Here is a 16,094-nt window from a genome sequence, read left to right as displayed (position 1 = left end):
ACATGTGCACAAGCTTAGTTTGTCGTCTGGGTCAATTTACGTCAAAATATTTTCCAATTGAAGTTTCCTCTGCTTTTCCCTTCAGCTCTTGGCTGTGGCAGCTCAAACAGATTAATGAGGCTTGGAAAGGCCGACTGCTTTGCTTTGTGAAGAACTGTCATTGAATTTTGGGGAGATAGTTTAGCCTTTTGACGGGGATTTCAGTGAGCAGAAGCATTAAATAAGAAAGGTTGGTGCCTGTAACTAGCTAAGCAAAACATTTAAGATGCAAAATGAATAAGCATTGTGGTTTTCTGAGAAACTCTGGCAAACATTTGATAAAATTTCCAAAAAGATCCATTGTAACACATTTACAGTAACTTGTTAGTTAATAAGCAGATGGTGAAACTAACTATATTTGAAAAATTTGTTTAACATTTTTTACAAGGGATAACAATTTGAGATACTTTAGTGAACTCTTTTAATCCTGAAGCTATCTGCATGTTTTTACTCAACTAAAAATAAAATAAGGCATTCATCCATTCTTATTATAAGCTTCCCAAAAGTGAATGTGCAGGCAGAAAATGATTCAAAGATAATCCTCTGTCTCTGTTTCCTTGTTCCTTCTCAATTACTTTGCAAGATTAATTTTTATTAGCACTTAATTTCTTTCCCTCCCTTCAAGTTACCAAGGGTTTGTCAGCCATCAGTTAAAAGTAGCAATCGCGGAATGGAGTGTTGCTGGAGGGGTGAAGCGTCAGCAACCGAATACGTTTTGCAGCACGGATGGCTAATTTTGTGTTGTCTTGCTGTATGATTTTTGAACCCACGTGGATACTGTCCTGATGGTGCCAAGCCTAGTCCAAGACAGAGTAGTGGATGGCAGCTGTTTAGCCTGTAGCTAGAAGTGGTAGTGAATAGGAATGGGTGCTGAAAATCCGTGATGAACAGGAATGACTTGCAAAGGGATTTCTCTATGGACAGGGCAGGTGAGTGGGATGGGTTACTTCTAGATCTGCTTCAACTCTGTCACGATAGAATTTCACCTCTGGCTTGATACTGCTGTGCCTCTGCTGGTGCAGCACTTCGTAAGCATGCAAAATCCTGGTGAATTTGAGTGCTGCTATGCCCAAGTGCTGAAGAGGGCCCTCTCTGAAGGCACTGGTGCATGCAGTGAATTTAATTCAATGTTTCCAGTCAGTTCACTCCACACTACAAATACTGGCTTCTGTACTGTGTAAAGAAGCCTCAAAAGGTTGTCATTAAAGTTTGCTAGTCAAGGCAAATGGCAAACAAGTGAATTCTGAGGCATGCCAATAAAGAAAAATGGATATTATGTTTGCTTTTGCAGTTTGATTATGCTGCTTTTAGCAACTTCACTGCAAGGGTTGAGGATGACAATTTTTTGCCAGTCTACTCCCTTAGATACTTTGGAGCCCACAAGCACCTGTTGAAATTGAAGTTTTTAAAACACCAGACGGGTGTCAACAAGTTTTTAAGGTCTTCTGGAATGCACGGCAGAGGGAGAGGAGGTGATTAAAATGGTGCACGGCGCTCAGCCTGGAGTTTACATCTGCTGAGAAGCTGGGAGTAATGCAGATTAAATCATTAAACAGCATTGAAAGAGAAGTCGTCGGCTTTATTCTTAACAAGCAAATATAATGCGTTTTCTGAGCAAATGTTTTTCTATGTAGCGTAACCATTTACCAAATCACACATGCACAACCTTTGCATTAGAAATAGCCTTACTGTTAAAATCAAGGAAGTCTCACTTCTTTGAGTGAGTTTATCTTGTTAACTCTCTTTCCTGCAGCCGGCCTGAGTTGTGTGTTGCTTTGGTTTGACTGTGGTAGGGATAGGATAGCATTTTGCCGTTGAGATTACAGTGTCAAAAAAATAACTAATTTCTGAATCTTTTCCAAATCAGTTGATGTTGTTATAGTAGATCATCTCACCTGCATTGTCATGGAACTGGAAAGAATAAAAAAAAAAGAAAGAAAAATTAAACCAAAATGCTGGTTTTAGGTCCATGAAAGATGTACTGGTAGGGGTGGGATCAAGCTTTGCTCCTCTGAGCTGGCTGTCTACGCTCTTCCTGCAGTCTGATGAGAAATTAGCACATCAGAATGAGGTGCATTGCATCTGCGAGGTAGACGTAGGTCTGTCGAAATCAGTTAGTGTGAATGTCTAACTCAGATGCAGATGTCTGAGTGTGGGCAATGAACGTTGCCCTAGGTACACATTGTGAACAGTTGAAAACTAATTTTGGCACCCCCGTCTTTTTTTTTTTTTTTCTTTTTGAGATTCACAGTGCAGAGCTCAGTTTCTAGATACGTCATTTGAAATTGAATATTAATTATGACTGATATTTTAATGTCTGTTTGATCATTTCTACTTTGAACATGGCAAAGAAGGAGTTGTGCATTATGTCCTGTAGAGTAATAATCTGTAGGATGTGATATAAATTCTCTAATTCATTGGATTTTTAAAAAAATATGAACTGTACTCTATGGCTAACATAGTTTAGTGTGTCTGTGTTAGAGGCCAGAACCTGCATGTGAGGTTATGGCAGTGTTTTTGAAGAGAGTAGACAGAGCTGTATGTTAGAGAAATCAGGAGTTGTGTCCATCTGGCTCAACAAGCATAAGTGCATAACTTAACTGATTGTCACAACAGTAAAAAATTATTTATAGAGGGAAGTCACCGACTAAATTTCCTATCAGTTGAAAGTCACCACCCATTTTTTCAGGTGGAAAAAATCCGCAAGTGGTTTTAAGCACTGCTTAGAAAAAATTACTGATACTCTTTAACTTCAGGGATACCAGATGTTCCTCTTGCAGTTTAAAAACACTTTGAGAACTTCTGTCATAACCATGTGCACATAAGCTTATCTCATGTTGCAGCTTGTATACAGGGGTTTTATCTTTTGTGCAGTTAATCTTTCAAGAGCTTATTCTGATAATATTTTAAATGTAAGGAATTTTCTTTTTTTTCCTTGCTTTTTTATTTAAAAAAAAAAAAAAGATCAACAGAGGAGAAAAATCCACGCCCAATCCAGACCATAAACAAGTGGAAGGTTTCATGATACAAGGGGAAAGTATCGTGTAAATGAGGATGGGATAGTCTTTAAACAGAGCATACTTGGAAACTATCTCTACTTTGAGGCTGAATAAACAAAACTCAGCAGTATACAGTGGGCCTGAATTGGCAGATTTTTATACTATTACATACTATAGAGTCTGGATTGTAGCTCACAAATGGTATGCTTATATACATGGCTAAGCTATAACTACTTCTGCCCATTTCCTGCTCCAAATCTTTTGCTGGTTTTGGAGTGACTGTGCAAATGACCAGAAGGAACAGGTTTTATTTCTTCACATCCCCTCATATGGAAGATGGCTTGTTGCAGAAGAGAACAGAGCTATGCATCATTAAACTGGACCATTTGTTACTAGCACCTCTTGGTCAGTATATCAACAGCTGTAAACAGCTTTTAAAGGAATCCTTATGGTCACCTCTGGGCCAAAAATGATGTTCCAGCAAATGCCAACTTGCTGACTAAGTCAGGCTCATGTAATTTGATTTTGAAGCATTAGAAAAGTATTGAAAAATTAAAAGAAAACCCTCCTGGTATTTCTTGAGTGGCCTCCAACTTCAAAGCAAACTTCCTAAAAAGAGAAGGTGAGCTTTGTGAAAATTGGAAACTGTGTCAGCTGTCAGCAGGTGACTTTGTGGTGGCCTGTAAACTTGTCATGCAGATCTGTCTTTTGAAAGAACTCCCATCAATCTCAGCTAAAGGACAGCCCATTTGCAAACAGGGTAAGGCAGAGGTTCAGCTCAGGTGGGACCGGAGCTAACCCAATTTAGTTTCTACATCCAGCTTCTTTGAACATTTCTAGTTTTTGTGTTGTGGTTTTAAGTGTTTGCATGAAATGAAATGTATACCAATTTCTCCTCTTCTGTGTGTGCTTTCTCTTACTTTGGAGTCTTTTCCTTTATTGCCATGTATAATAAGAGTTCCAAGCTGCTTGCAATAAAAACCATGGTTCTGAACAGCAGTTTTGGTATCGCTCATGAGTGGTGAACTAGGAGACCTTCAAATCCATTTTCATGAAAATTCTTCATGAAGAAGCTTAATGAAGAGAAAAATGGAGAAAAACTTAATGTCAAAGCTTACAGCAAAACCATGCATTCAAAATAATTCTCTTTGGAAACATTTTAAACAGTATTTATTGCTTTGATGTTGCCTTGATCATATTTTAATGCTTAATTAAAAATAAAACTCCAAGCATCTGAAATTATATTGTACCTTAAAGCTCAAAGAGAGTAGTTTTGGTTTTAAGTATTTTTTTTGCTCAGACAAAAGAACATGTCAGGCTATTTGATGTTGTGTCATATTAGGGGCGTACACTATTGGCACTGATGTATACGATGTTGGTTTCCATGAGAATACTGATGTGAATGAAGATTTTGAGAATAAGGGCATGAAAAAGGAGGTCCAGAGGATCCAAGAAAAAGTTAGTAAAAGAAATTTATAATTATCGGTAGAATCTGCAGAGGTTTTTCAGTGTATCAGCTCGGTTTAACAGAGAGCTAGACAGAAGGAGAAGACTCTGCTCTCATTCCTTAAGGATTTGTTAGGCCCACGCTATCGGCTTCCTCATCTGCACTGAATGTGATGAATGGCAAGGGCCCGGAGCAGCTGGATGCTGTCTCTTTGAGCTGCCAGCCTGTTCTGCACAAACTGCTGCATGCTCCTCATGTTCGGTGTCCACAGTGAATAGTAGGAAAAGGCTTTGTGTTTCTCTCTCTTGCCTTGTTTTTTCTTTCTCTCTTTCTTTCCTGCGTTCTTCATCAATTATGTTGATGAATAATTCTGTTTCCACGCAAGTATCCAACAGACTCAAATTTTGAAGTTGTTGAAAGCCTGCAGGTGACACTTTAACTTTAGCTACTGCAGCAGTTGCTTTAAGGGTAGATGTTGATGAAAGGAAGCAATGCCAATTGTACCATTTACATTTCCTATGGGCAAGGCATGCAGTGCTCTTCTTCCAGTCCTTATACAATTGCTTTTACCTGTGTGGTACACCAGTTCTGGCTACTGCTGTATCTCACCTGGTCCTTGGGTAATGGACAACTCTTAGAAAATAAATTAATAAAAATAGTGGCATAGCCTGGATGCTTTGCTGATATCAGATAACTTGTGCTTTTCTTTTTGGATTATACATTCTTCCCCATACATGTGTCCAGATACTTTCCAGTGGTGCTAGTTCAAGGTAAAGTCAGTGCATTAACTGTTATTGCAAGAGTGAAAATGAGTGTGGAGAGGGGAGACTGCAAAAAACAGCGTGCTGCATTTTTAGACTGATGAATCTGTATTCTACAGGTCTGGGTACAAAGACCAGGCAGTCCCGTTGAAAGAGGGGTTGTAACAGAAGCTCTGTCACTGCCAATGTATAAATGTGCATCTGCCATACATTCTTAATTCTAGCATACCTGCTGTTTGAAGCTGCCCTACTGCTCTGAGCCGAGAGTTACCTGAAGGTACTTGCGGCTGTGAAACATAGAAAGGTGGTTCAGTTTTCTGACTGTGAAGGAGGATGTCATTTCTGCTAGTGAAATTACAAGGACACCTGTTCCTTGGAAAATAGATCGAACCCGCTGGCTCTTTTTGTTCAGGGCAGTGGATAATCATCATTGGTTGTGCCTGCAGGTCAATGTTAATGCAAGCCAGGCTGAAGTCAATGAGTCATTACCAATCCCACGAGAATCTTAGTCCCATTAGGAAGCATTATTTAAGCAGCCTATGCTACAGGATATAGCAGAACAGAAAATGCTCTGAGAATTCTCCATTGTTTTACTTTTTATAATTGTAAGTACTTGTTCAAGACTTGAATGTTGACCCTGTGGTCTCTGGTCTGTTCCTAGTGGACAGGGCTGTGAGTATAAACAGGCACTGCAGCAGCTGGCACTAATAATCGTGCTTGGCAGTCTCGGCAGAGAGGAGAAGGAATGCGAATGAGCTAAGACACTGAACAGCTTTCTTGCTGGGGATGGAGCGCCTTGTGGATGGGTTTCAGGTGTGCTGCTATGGCAGCTTCTTCGTTCTGGACCCGCGAACTATCAAGTTCAAAGAAGTGCCGTTAAACATAGGTTTAAGTCACTGTTTTGGTGCTTGGCTGGACAGCAACTAAATGCTCTTCTGTAATTCATCTTTTTGGCTGATTTGCAGTCCCCTTGTTGCTGTTGTTGAGCCAACAAATTTTAAGAACCCCAAAGTGTTTTTTTTTTGGTTAATTCCATTTCTCATGAAAGCACTAGGAACGTATTATGATGAGAGGACTAACCTATATGCATAGTTACATGCATGCACAGTGCTATAACAAATGGAGGAAAACTTAGTAGAGGTAGAAGGTAAGTCTAAAAATGGAAAAAGAGGAGTTGCAAGTGACAAATTATCAAAATTGCTTGTAACAGAGCATCAGTAATGCAGCACTGGCAGATTGTCTCAGTCACTTTGTATGTAAATGTAATGTGCTCTTTTAAACTATTTTTTTTTTTTAATTTTGCAGGGACCGGAGCTGATGAATAAATACGTTGGTGAGTCTGAACGAGCAGTGAGAGAGGTGAGAAAGGGCAAGCTATACATAACGTTATATATTAAGCTTTCTTGGCATTCAGATTCTTCTCTGCTTATAAGGTTACCTTTAAACTTTCCAAAAAAACTCTGTCTGGTTTAAGTTTAAAATATAAAATTAAAAAAAGAAAGGCAGAAGGGATATTTTGTGTTGTTTAACTTCCTTCTGCAATGGCCTAATGATGCATGTCAAATTTGGGATCCAGTAGCAGCTTTTACTATAAGCCTGCATCGTGCGGTATCATGAATAACTTCTAAAAGGTCTGGGTTTTTTTTTTGTTAAAAGAAAAAAGAAGATGACAAGGCTTATGTCTGTTCTATGATGCTCTTCAGCTTTTGAGGTGTGCAGGGGGTGATAGCATTCCATAATATTTTCCATCACTTAAAACTGAGTGTTTCATTTTAATTTTTCTAGATCTTTAGGAAAGCCAGAGCAGTGTCTCCTTCAATTATTTTCTTTGATGAAATAGATGCCTTGGCAGTTGAAAGGGGAAAGTAAGTAATACTGTTACAAAAATCACAGATGTTATTTTCTGATAAATTACTCTTACATTGTGCAATCACAAGTGTATTAACTTTCTAGAATCATTTTATTAAATATATTCATTCCACATGCAGAAGGATAGCATTTGTGACTTCTACTCAAGCATATTTAACTTGGCATAAACAGGTAAGCTGGTGGAGTTCCTCCTTTCTCATCTCATTAGTAGGAATGATTCTACTGGTTCTCATGCCCTTTGGCTCTTTTCTGTGGTTTTAGCTTGCATTTATTTCCAGTAACTAACTCCTTTCTTTTCCCAGGGTTGTTGCGCTGGCCTAATATAGTGTCTCCATCAAGCAAACAATATGATCATATGCTATATAACGCGGGAATTTCCAAGGAGACTACTCATATGCCTAAATTTATACTTATATTTAAACAGTTCGCCAGACTGGGAAACACTTCATTAAAAGATTTGGGAACATTTATGTCCTTTCATGTGTGACACTAAAAAGGGATTATTGTGCAAGCACCTAACAATTTTATTTTTTTTTAATATCCTGCTTTGTGATGATTCCGAGAGATGTTTAGCTCTTGTCTGAAGGAGGAGTATAGCAGGTTTTAGTTGCTACTATAGCATTTAAGATTTGACAGGCTCTGTAAGTGGTCTGTCTTGGGGGATACCTTCTTATAAAATACTATCACTTGTTGAGAGCAAGTACTTTTTTTCTGTTTTGTTTTGCATGAAAAACTATCAAATATGTGCATGTAGAAAGTATTGTCCCGTTTAAAGGCACATCACAGCTTCATAATTTTTCTGGAAAAGAAGCTACCTTGGCATCCATACAGATTCCTTTGTATTGCAAAAGGGCAATTTGTATCTGCAGGAAAGGATAAAAGGTATCATTCTGACATGTCAGCGACACAAATAAATTATTTATGTTATAGGAGGTGGCATCACATGCAGCATAGAGCTGCCCTGTGAAACTGCTAAGAAATGAACACATTTGCCATTGAAAATGCAAAATCTAATAAAAGACATCTTCATCAGCATCCTTCTCATATGCAATGTATGCAACTGTGAAATTTGTAAACTTCCTGGAAATGCTAGCCACCCTGTGAACACCTGCCTGCTTATCACAGTAGAGAAGTTGCAAAAATGTGTGCTGGAATCAAGCCAATAGAAGGGAAAAAAATACCTCCCCCTGCTGCAATTCTTAATGTGTTTAGCTTTCAGAAACACCACTTCATCAAGACAAAACCTTTTGGAAGAATAAGCCATAGTACATTTTAATCGGCCTTTTCACAGAGTGCCCTAGAGGTGTTGAGTTTGTTTGTTTGTTTGCTTTATTCTTTTAGGGAGTAAACAACCCAATTTTTCCTTACCTGGAACTGTCTGTGGGGGGTAGTAGGCCTGGCACAGCTTGCTGAAGAATGTGGTATGACCTGCTGCAGTCGTGTTGTGCTGGAGACATCTGGTTTTGGAGCTTTAAAAAGAACAGGGTGGGACACACAAATATTTCATTGTCAAATCTGAACCAGATGGGAGGTAAAATATGTAGCAGAGTTCTCATAAAATTCATCTGAAATTAAATGGTGTAGGAAACCAGACAAGGCACTTACTAGAAATGGCCTTTTTTTACAGGCTGACTTTGCACAGTAGGAATTTGCAAATGCATTAGAGATGCTAACGATTTGTGGCCTCTGGAGATCCATTTCCTGTACTATTACTAACCATACTGAAGTAAGTTTTCAAGGAAACACCTGTTTATATTGTCTCCCTATTCCCTCTGTAGGTTGGATTAGTTTTCTCTGCCTTGGCAGTGAAAAACACTCTGTGATACAGCTTTGTAAAAGTTTTTCCTCTCAGTTTAAATCCTTGTTAGGCTTTGTGCAGAACGTGCTGCATCCCAAATCTCCTGGGTAGGTAACCTCTCCTCATCCTAACAGGACATGTCCAGAGATACAGAGAAGCCTAAACTGTTAAGTTGTGAGTAGTTTTATGCATAGTTCAGACCTGAAATACAGATGTGAAATAACACTGAGTAATTGGTTAATGCTTTTGCTCTTCAAAGCACTTTGCCAAGTATTCATTAACCCATTATTACTTGTTTAGATTTGAGCTTGTGGGTTTAAAACACCAACGTTTTGCTCCCAACCTTCTGTAGAGATCACTAAACAATCCCTTTTCATCAACAGGCACATACAAACTAACAGACTTTGTAATTAATTGTAATACAGGTCAATAAAGAAAGCTAAGGAATTTTCTTGTTTGCACCGTTCAATATAATGTCTCTTTTCCATCATGTGCAGTGGAGCCTCTGCACAAGCCGTTACTCCATGGCGAACACTGTAGCTGTGTTCAGATACGCCACAGTGTTTTATTTATTATACATTCCCAAGCCATAACTCCATAATTGTAATACGTCTAACACTCTACCTAACGTAACTGTCTCATGTAGCAGTTCTGTTTTACAAAATGTATTTGTGCGCGTTTATTAGTTACAAGAAATAATACTTTTAAGTCAGCAAAAATTATATTAATTGATATTGTTCAGTGTCAATATGTATTATTTCTGATAAGATTATTTATTATCCAGCCTGCTTAGAACTTCCATATCCATAAGTTTTATCTATATGAAATAAGCTCCTGGGTTTTTCTTCTTGTCTGTCCACACCCCCCTCCCAATTTTGCATGTAGGCAGCAAACTAATACATATTAATCAAAGAATTAAAAATGTGGGCATTTTTAGATACATACCAACCTCGAAGAGGATTTACAAAAATATAATCCTGCACCTCTGAAGAAAAATAGTTCAGTGTAAGGACCAGTTGCTTGATGGAGAAGTCCGGAGATCCTTGATGCAAGAAGATGAGAGGGTGATTCTGAATGGACTTGCGTTTCCAATGTAGTAGTGAAGACAGATAAAGATAAATTGAGCTGCATTCATTTCTGCATTTTGTTCTGTTACGCTGCGCTCCTGGAAGATTTTTCCCTCTCTGTCTGTTTATGTTGAGATGTTAGAGGAAGTTTAGAGAGAATTGAAAATAAAAAATTAGGGGCTGAATGGACTGACTATAAAGAAAAAGGGAGGCATTCACTATAACTGATTCTAAAGAATAGATGATAAACCTGCCAAAGAAAACATTGTAGAAGGTTAGAGGTGTCACGATGAGTTTTGAGTAGGAAAAATGATTAAGATAGGAAAAACTTCTGCAAATCAGAAAGGCTTTTGGTAGATAATTCTCCTTCCCTGTGAGTTAGTCATATGGGAGAAGCTCCAGCAACCTACCGCTTGACATCTTTAAAACAAAACTGATGTTTCACGGATCAACGTGCAGCGAGGAGCAGTCGTGCACCGGGAGAGGTGAACTACGTGATGCATGGAGCGTTTTCCACTACTCTGTGGTTCTAGTTAGCGTTTGCTTCCACGAGTGGGTTAAAACTTTTTTTTTTCCTTTCTCCTTAGTTTTGAAAGATATTGTTATGACTTTTTACAGGCGAGACTGCGCTGAAGCGAGATCCGCAGGACTGGTCCAGATACAGCAGCACGTTAGGAGGAAAGTTTGCCTCGCAGTAATCCCTTGCCCGGACAAAGCTTGAGAGGCTTTACAAATTGCACAGCTGCAAAGAGTTATGGGTATTTGTTATCCCTTGGTATCCTGACCATGTAAAACCTAATTCTTCTGGCCATTATAGGTTGCCAAGAGGGAAATGGCTTGGTAATTAGACTTGAAAGTGATGAATGAACGTGGCTCTGTGTAAATGCAGCGCAGACAGTCTGTTTGCTGAACTTAAGAAATCTCTGTGCTTTGGAAATGGGACATTGTTTATATAAGTAGGATTTTTAGGATTTTTGGGCAAGAGACATATTTGTTCCTTTTCTTGTTTTTCAGAAGCAAAGCATTTTCCCCTTTAACTGCAAATCTTTGTAAAGTAAGATGGGAAATGTTGTAGACTGATGTGAAAGACACTGATAAATTCCATTTTCAAAGGGAAAAAAAAAGACAAGGTACCTTGAATTTGACTTGTGGAGGCCAAAACAAGTTGGTAGATGAATAACGCTAACCTTTTCAGAGTGAGGGTAGAAGTGACAAAGGGAAGGGACTTTGGTACATCCCCTGAAACTACAATATGGTGATGCTTTTCTGGGGAGGTATGTTATCCTGTATACTGCGGGGGAGGACAGATACATTTTTAAGCCACAATTTAAAATGCTCAGAACATCTGAAAGATGTACTGTTTTCACTTTAGGTACTAAAATATTTGCAGTCTTAACTTTTGAGGCCCTCAGGCTTCTTCTGTGAAGAACAGCAGCTTCTCTTCTATACTGTGCCACCTCTGCTTTTAATAGGGACTGTGATAAATCTTCTGTTTTTAAACCAAGCCATCTGTCTTTCTGGAATATTTTAGCACACTGTACACTTTAGGACATACTACACTGTACACTTGAACATACCATCACATTTTTGTATCTATGCAAACTCCCTGGTGTAATTGGCAGCCTCTGTCAGGAAGTCAGTCAGTGTATTGCATCCTAGCAATGAAACCTACGGGCTGGACCCTGCAGGGACAGAGCAAAGTGACATTAGGTAGGATAGAGGTTCTCAGCAGAAAACCACCTTGCACAGGGTAAATTACCAGTAGTAGAGCTGGAGGAGGTATTGTCACCCTAATATTACTCATGCAAAGGCAAAAGAAAGTGAACAAAGAATACACGGAAGAAGTGGAGTTTCCCTGTGCCGTACTTGTGTTGTGAGGGACCCGATTCTAGCAGCTGGCTCAGTTAGGCAAGGAGCTTTGCATTTCTGGCTTATGTTGGCACTGGTTGTCTGTGAATTGGGGAGCATCGGCTGATTCCCTGCAATATCTGAGCTGTGTTTGGATGTGATAGAGAGTTGAGGCATTCAAGGCTTTTGTGACTGCTGTCTGAATTCTTTAAAGTTTTGGAATTTGGTATCCAAATAGAAATATTGTCTGGGAAAAAAGCTGCATGTCCAGTGCCAGCTTACTATTTTAGGCCTAGCAAGGAGTGGTGGCAAAGTAAAGTTTTGAAACAATTTAATCATATGTTAAAGCTTGTAATTTGCTTTGAATAGCAATTTTAACAAATAGCATTACCCACAGGTTGTGCGTATACATGATAAATGTCTGCAACCCCTTTAATTTTAAAACAAACTCATTAATGATTCTTGTCTATCAAGCATCCTTTATCACAATGTGTTTTAAATCTGTGTTTCTTCCTTTTTGTTTAAAAAAACCCAATAATTTGTAACTTTGCCAGCCTGTATTATATTTCGGACATTTGAAGTCAGTAGAGACTTTCATTAGCATCAGTGGAAGCAGGACTGGATCTGTAAAGCCTTTTCTTGAAGACATTCAAGTGCATGGATAAATGTACAGGGTTTAGAGGGATTAATCAAGTCTGTTAATGTAAGGTAAGCCTGTTCTGCAGTGCTTGGGAGTGCTGTGGCAAAGTTGACCTGCAGCAAGATGCTTCAGCCAAAGACATGAATTTGAGCCTCTGCCAGAGGCCCAGTTGAAACAGGTACCATGATTAGAGGGACCAGAAGTGGGCATATGTGGTGACCACTTCAATTCCTGGTACAGCGTTGGCTGTGGAAAACGGTCAGCTTACCCACACTAAATGGGTCCAAACAGGCTACAACTGCCTGCGGGGTTAGGACTGTAACAATTGAAGGTCTTTGTAAATTTATTTATTTATTTATTTTAAATTAAATACAAGGGGCACATAATTGTAATTAAAACTTATAAATGAAACTTATTGCAGATGAAAGTGAACCTCTTATACTTAAATATTGTTATAACGAAATGAAATCTAGTCTAGTGAGTTACTTCTAGGTCTGTAATACTTCCAACTTAAACTGTACTTGCTTCCCTGGTAGACATGATTGATTACAGTTTTCAACTTGATTAACTTCTAGGAATGTGCAGAGGTGAAATGCTGAGGAAAACAGAAAGAAAGGAAATGGGAAATTTACTGTGCATCAGGTGTGTGTTTTTAGTGTTTTTTGGGGTTTTTTGGTTTTTTTAAGGCAATGTCAGTGTTAACAGAATAGGAGAACTCTTGACGTTAGCATCCTTCCTGTTTCAGCTAGATGGTGCAAGGCCTAACGTCCATCTTTCATGGATGTGTATCTGGAACTAGTTGCAGGCAGATGGAAATGGATAATGGATCACCACCTAGGTACTTAAGGATTTGGACATGTGCTTGGGGAAAGCCCTCTGGAAGAAAGCCTGTTGATTCCAAACCCGTCTCAGACTGGCGCCTTTCCTCCTTTTCTCTCCTTTCATTGCATTTCTTTTTTCTGGACCTACTTCACTAACTTCGGGAAACTGCAATAATAAGAAATTTGGGCAAATGGAAGAGGCTGGTTGCGTGACCGTGGAGGATAATTAGGATGTTTCTGCAGCAATCTGTAGGCCATGTGTTTCAAAGTCACCTGCTGCCAGCTGAGTGCTGTTTCCTGTTTTCACAAAGCTCATCTTCTCTTATTAGGAAGCTTGCTTAGAAGTTGGAGGCCGCTCAAGGAGTGCTAGGAGTTTGTTTATTTTTCTATGCTTTTCTAATGTCTTAAAAACCAAACGACATGAACTGCACTGAATTGGCGAATCGACAGTTGGCAAAACACCATTTTGGCCTGGAGGTGACCATAAAGCTAAATGTTCTACCTAGTCCCTGAATTTCCTAGACTTCCCCAGGTTTCCTCTGGAGATTTCCCTTCTGTAGTACTTGAATTTTGCTCTTGAGTAAACAGGGAAGATGTGAAACAATATAGTGGGTAATAGCTGATACAGGTGCATACAGAATACGACAGCATCTAATTGTAGGGTGCTGATGGAGGGAAGGGTTTAGCGTTATCGTCTTTCAGAGTTTTTCTGATGACACAGGCAGGAAAATTCCCTGCTATGGGGAATGTTTCTTATCTTAGTGCTGAAGAGGGTTTGTTGGGTTTTTTTTTTTTTAATGAATAGCCAAAATATTTAACTGATAACATACAAGATTTGCATGCTGTGTATCTCTCCCAGACTTTTTAATAACATCCAAGCCTGTAGTATCTGTAGTGGTCTGAATTCATAATATGCATTGAAGTTGTACCGTACATGTGCCAGAAGTGAATTTGGCCCAGAGTTTTAATAATGATTGCTTAGGCCTATGTATGCTTGCTATGCCTTTTTGTTTTATGAAATACCTCATTTGTTGTGAGTGCCTGTACGTAGAGGAATCAATTAGTAATTGTGAATGACAGTTTTGCAGCTCAAACCAGGAATCGTGCTTGTAAGCAGAAATAAGTGATGCAAAAGGTGTTGTGATTTTGAGGGGGAGAGGGAAAATGCTATAGGGAAAAAATAGTGATGTTGTGCTACTTATGTAAACACGCATGTCTCTGTAAACCTAGTATATTTAGTAAAGTTTGTTTTGAAGCCCCAGTAGGAAACAAAAGGGAACAAAAGGGAACAAGGGAAACAAAAGTTCGAAGCTAACATAAGGGCTTGCTCTGCTATCTTTAGATATAAGAATATTCTGACTGAATTAATATTTCACGGGGTGTATCTGGGTGGAAGAGCCTGCTTTTTCTGGCATGGCAGTGTCCATTCTGCTGGACAAAATGCCGCACTGATAGAATTTTTGAATGAAATTCGATATCTGGGAAGATGCTGCAATTATTATTTTTCTGGTAATCCTATTGGAGTAGATTATTATTTTTATTCTATTTTTTCTAATGCTGTGGAAAACCTTAAACTGCCAAAGTTATATTTCACCAGAGTTTGTGAGGGAAGGAAATAAAACAGTGTGACAGTTAGTTACGATCACGGCAGTTGGACTGAAAAGACGGACTTGGCAGGTGCTCCTTGCTGACAGGTTACCCCTGCAAAGCCCTGACAGAAATGTCAGACTCAATAAAAATCCTTCAGACTGTGCGAGCGAGGCGACTCTCGCGTGGGAGTGTGCTGGCAGGGGGCTTTGGTATTTCAAGAACCTTTTACCTCGGTAGTTTATGGAGAAGTGGAGAGTCCTGCCAGAAAGGTCTATTTCAACCTGTATTAATTTTTTGATACCAACCATTTTGTCATGTCAATGAGTTTTACATTTGTTTTGATAGGAAATTATTTCCAGAGATTTCAGTGAAAGAATTATTTGAGATGATATCACGTCCACAAGTATTTTTAAAACACGTAAATTTTGATTATGATTGCAATTCTTTTGTTGGTGGGGAGAAATAGTAAAGGAAGCTTTTATCTGTATGTAAATCTTGCCTGATACGACATTTTGGAAAAGAAGGTGGGCTGTACTCCCTTGTCACAAAACCTGCGTTATAGACTTCAGCTGCGTGGAGATTAATCCCTCTGCTTACCCTTGATACTTCTCCTGAGGTCTGCCTCTTCGACCTCGCGGATCTGCCGGAGGTAGGGTCATCTGTGCAGAAATGGGGCTTTTCAGGAGAGAGGCCCTCCCATACTTCCTTCTGGTTTTGTAGCTTCACAGTTGCTGTGAATTTAAGAGTGCTCAGAATGTTATTGTGTGAGTATTTCCTGCATTTCCACGACTACAGTTTAGCAGCATAACTAAATTAAGGTCCTGATTCTGAAGCGAAGGTGTTCAGACAGGCTTCAGTGCCATTGAAGTCAGTGGTGGGATGGAGAGTCACTGGTCCTCCTTTACAGGATTTAAATGGTGATTGAGACTTAAATACATTTTCCAATGAAAATGACATCTGGTGTTCTGAAAAAACATTCATTCCATTGGCTTTGGAAGTGTTCTAGGTTGTCAGATGATGCAAGTGTACGTTTGCATTAGCTCACAGCGGTGATGCTTACCAAATTTCATCATGAGGTGAAACTGTAATGACTGCATTCTCGGACTGCTTTTAGTTTTCAAATATTAAAAAATCTGTTAGATAAAGGCGGGGGGAGAGAAGAAAAGGAAATGAAATAAGTAAAAATGTACAAAACAAGAAGTGAGTTGCTGTCAA

General features: G+C 39.1%; 1 protein-coding gene across 4 annotated transcripts in view; it reads left to right on the top strand.

The window, feature by feature from the left end:
• Nucleotides 1-16,094, top strand: part of AFG2A (AAA ATPase AFG2A) — a 226,313-nt gene that overhangs the window by 41,726 nt on the left and 168,493 nt on the right. For 2 of the 4 annotated variants that reach the window (XM_075150207.1, XM_075150208.1), the window contains exons 12-13: nucleotides 6,552-6,605; nucleotides 7,032-7,111. In XM_075150207.1, coding sequence (XP_075006308.1) covers nucleotides 6,552-6,605; nucleotides 7,032-7,111 — 134 coding nt within the window. Of the gene's footprint in view, nucleotides 1-6,551; nucleotides 6,606-7,031; nucleotides 7,112-7,417; nucleotides 9,138-10,598; nucleotides 10,972-16,094 lie in introns of those variants that run through there. The other 2 variants (XM_075150209.1, XM_075150210.1) reach the window with 2 other exon arrangements.

Source organism: Calonectris borealis, chromosome 4 (genome assembly GCF_964195595.1).
Source record: "Calonectris borealis chromosome 4, bCalBor7.hap1.2, whole genome shotgun sequence".
Lineage (NCBI taxonomy): Eukaryota > Metazoa > Chordata > Aves > Procellariiformes > Procellariidae > Calonectris > Calonectris borealis.
The sequence above is the reverse complement of the archived record's forward strand: the minus strand, read 5'-3'. Positions and strand labels throughout refer to the sequence as shown.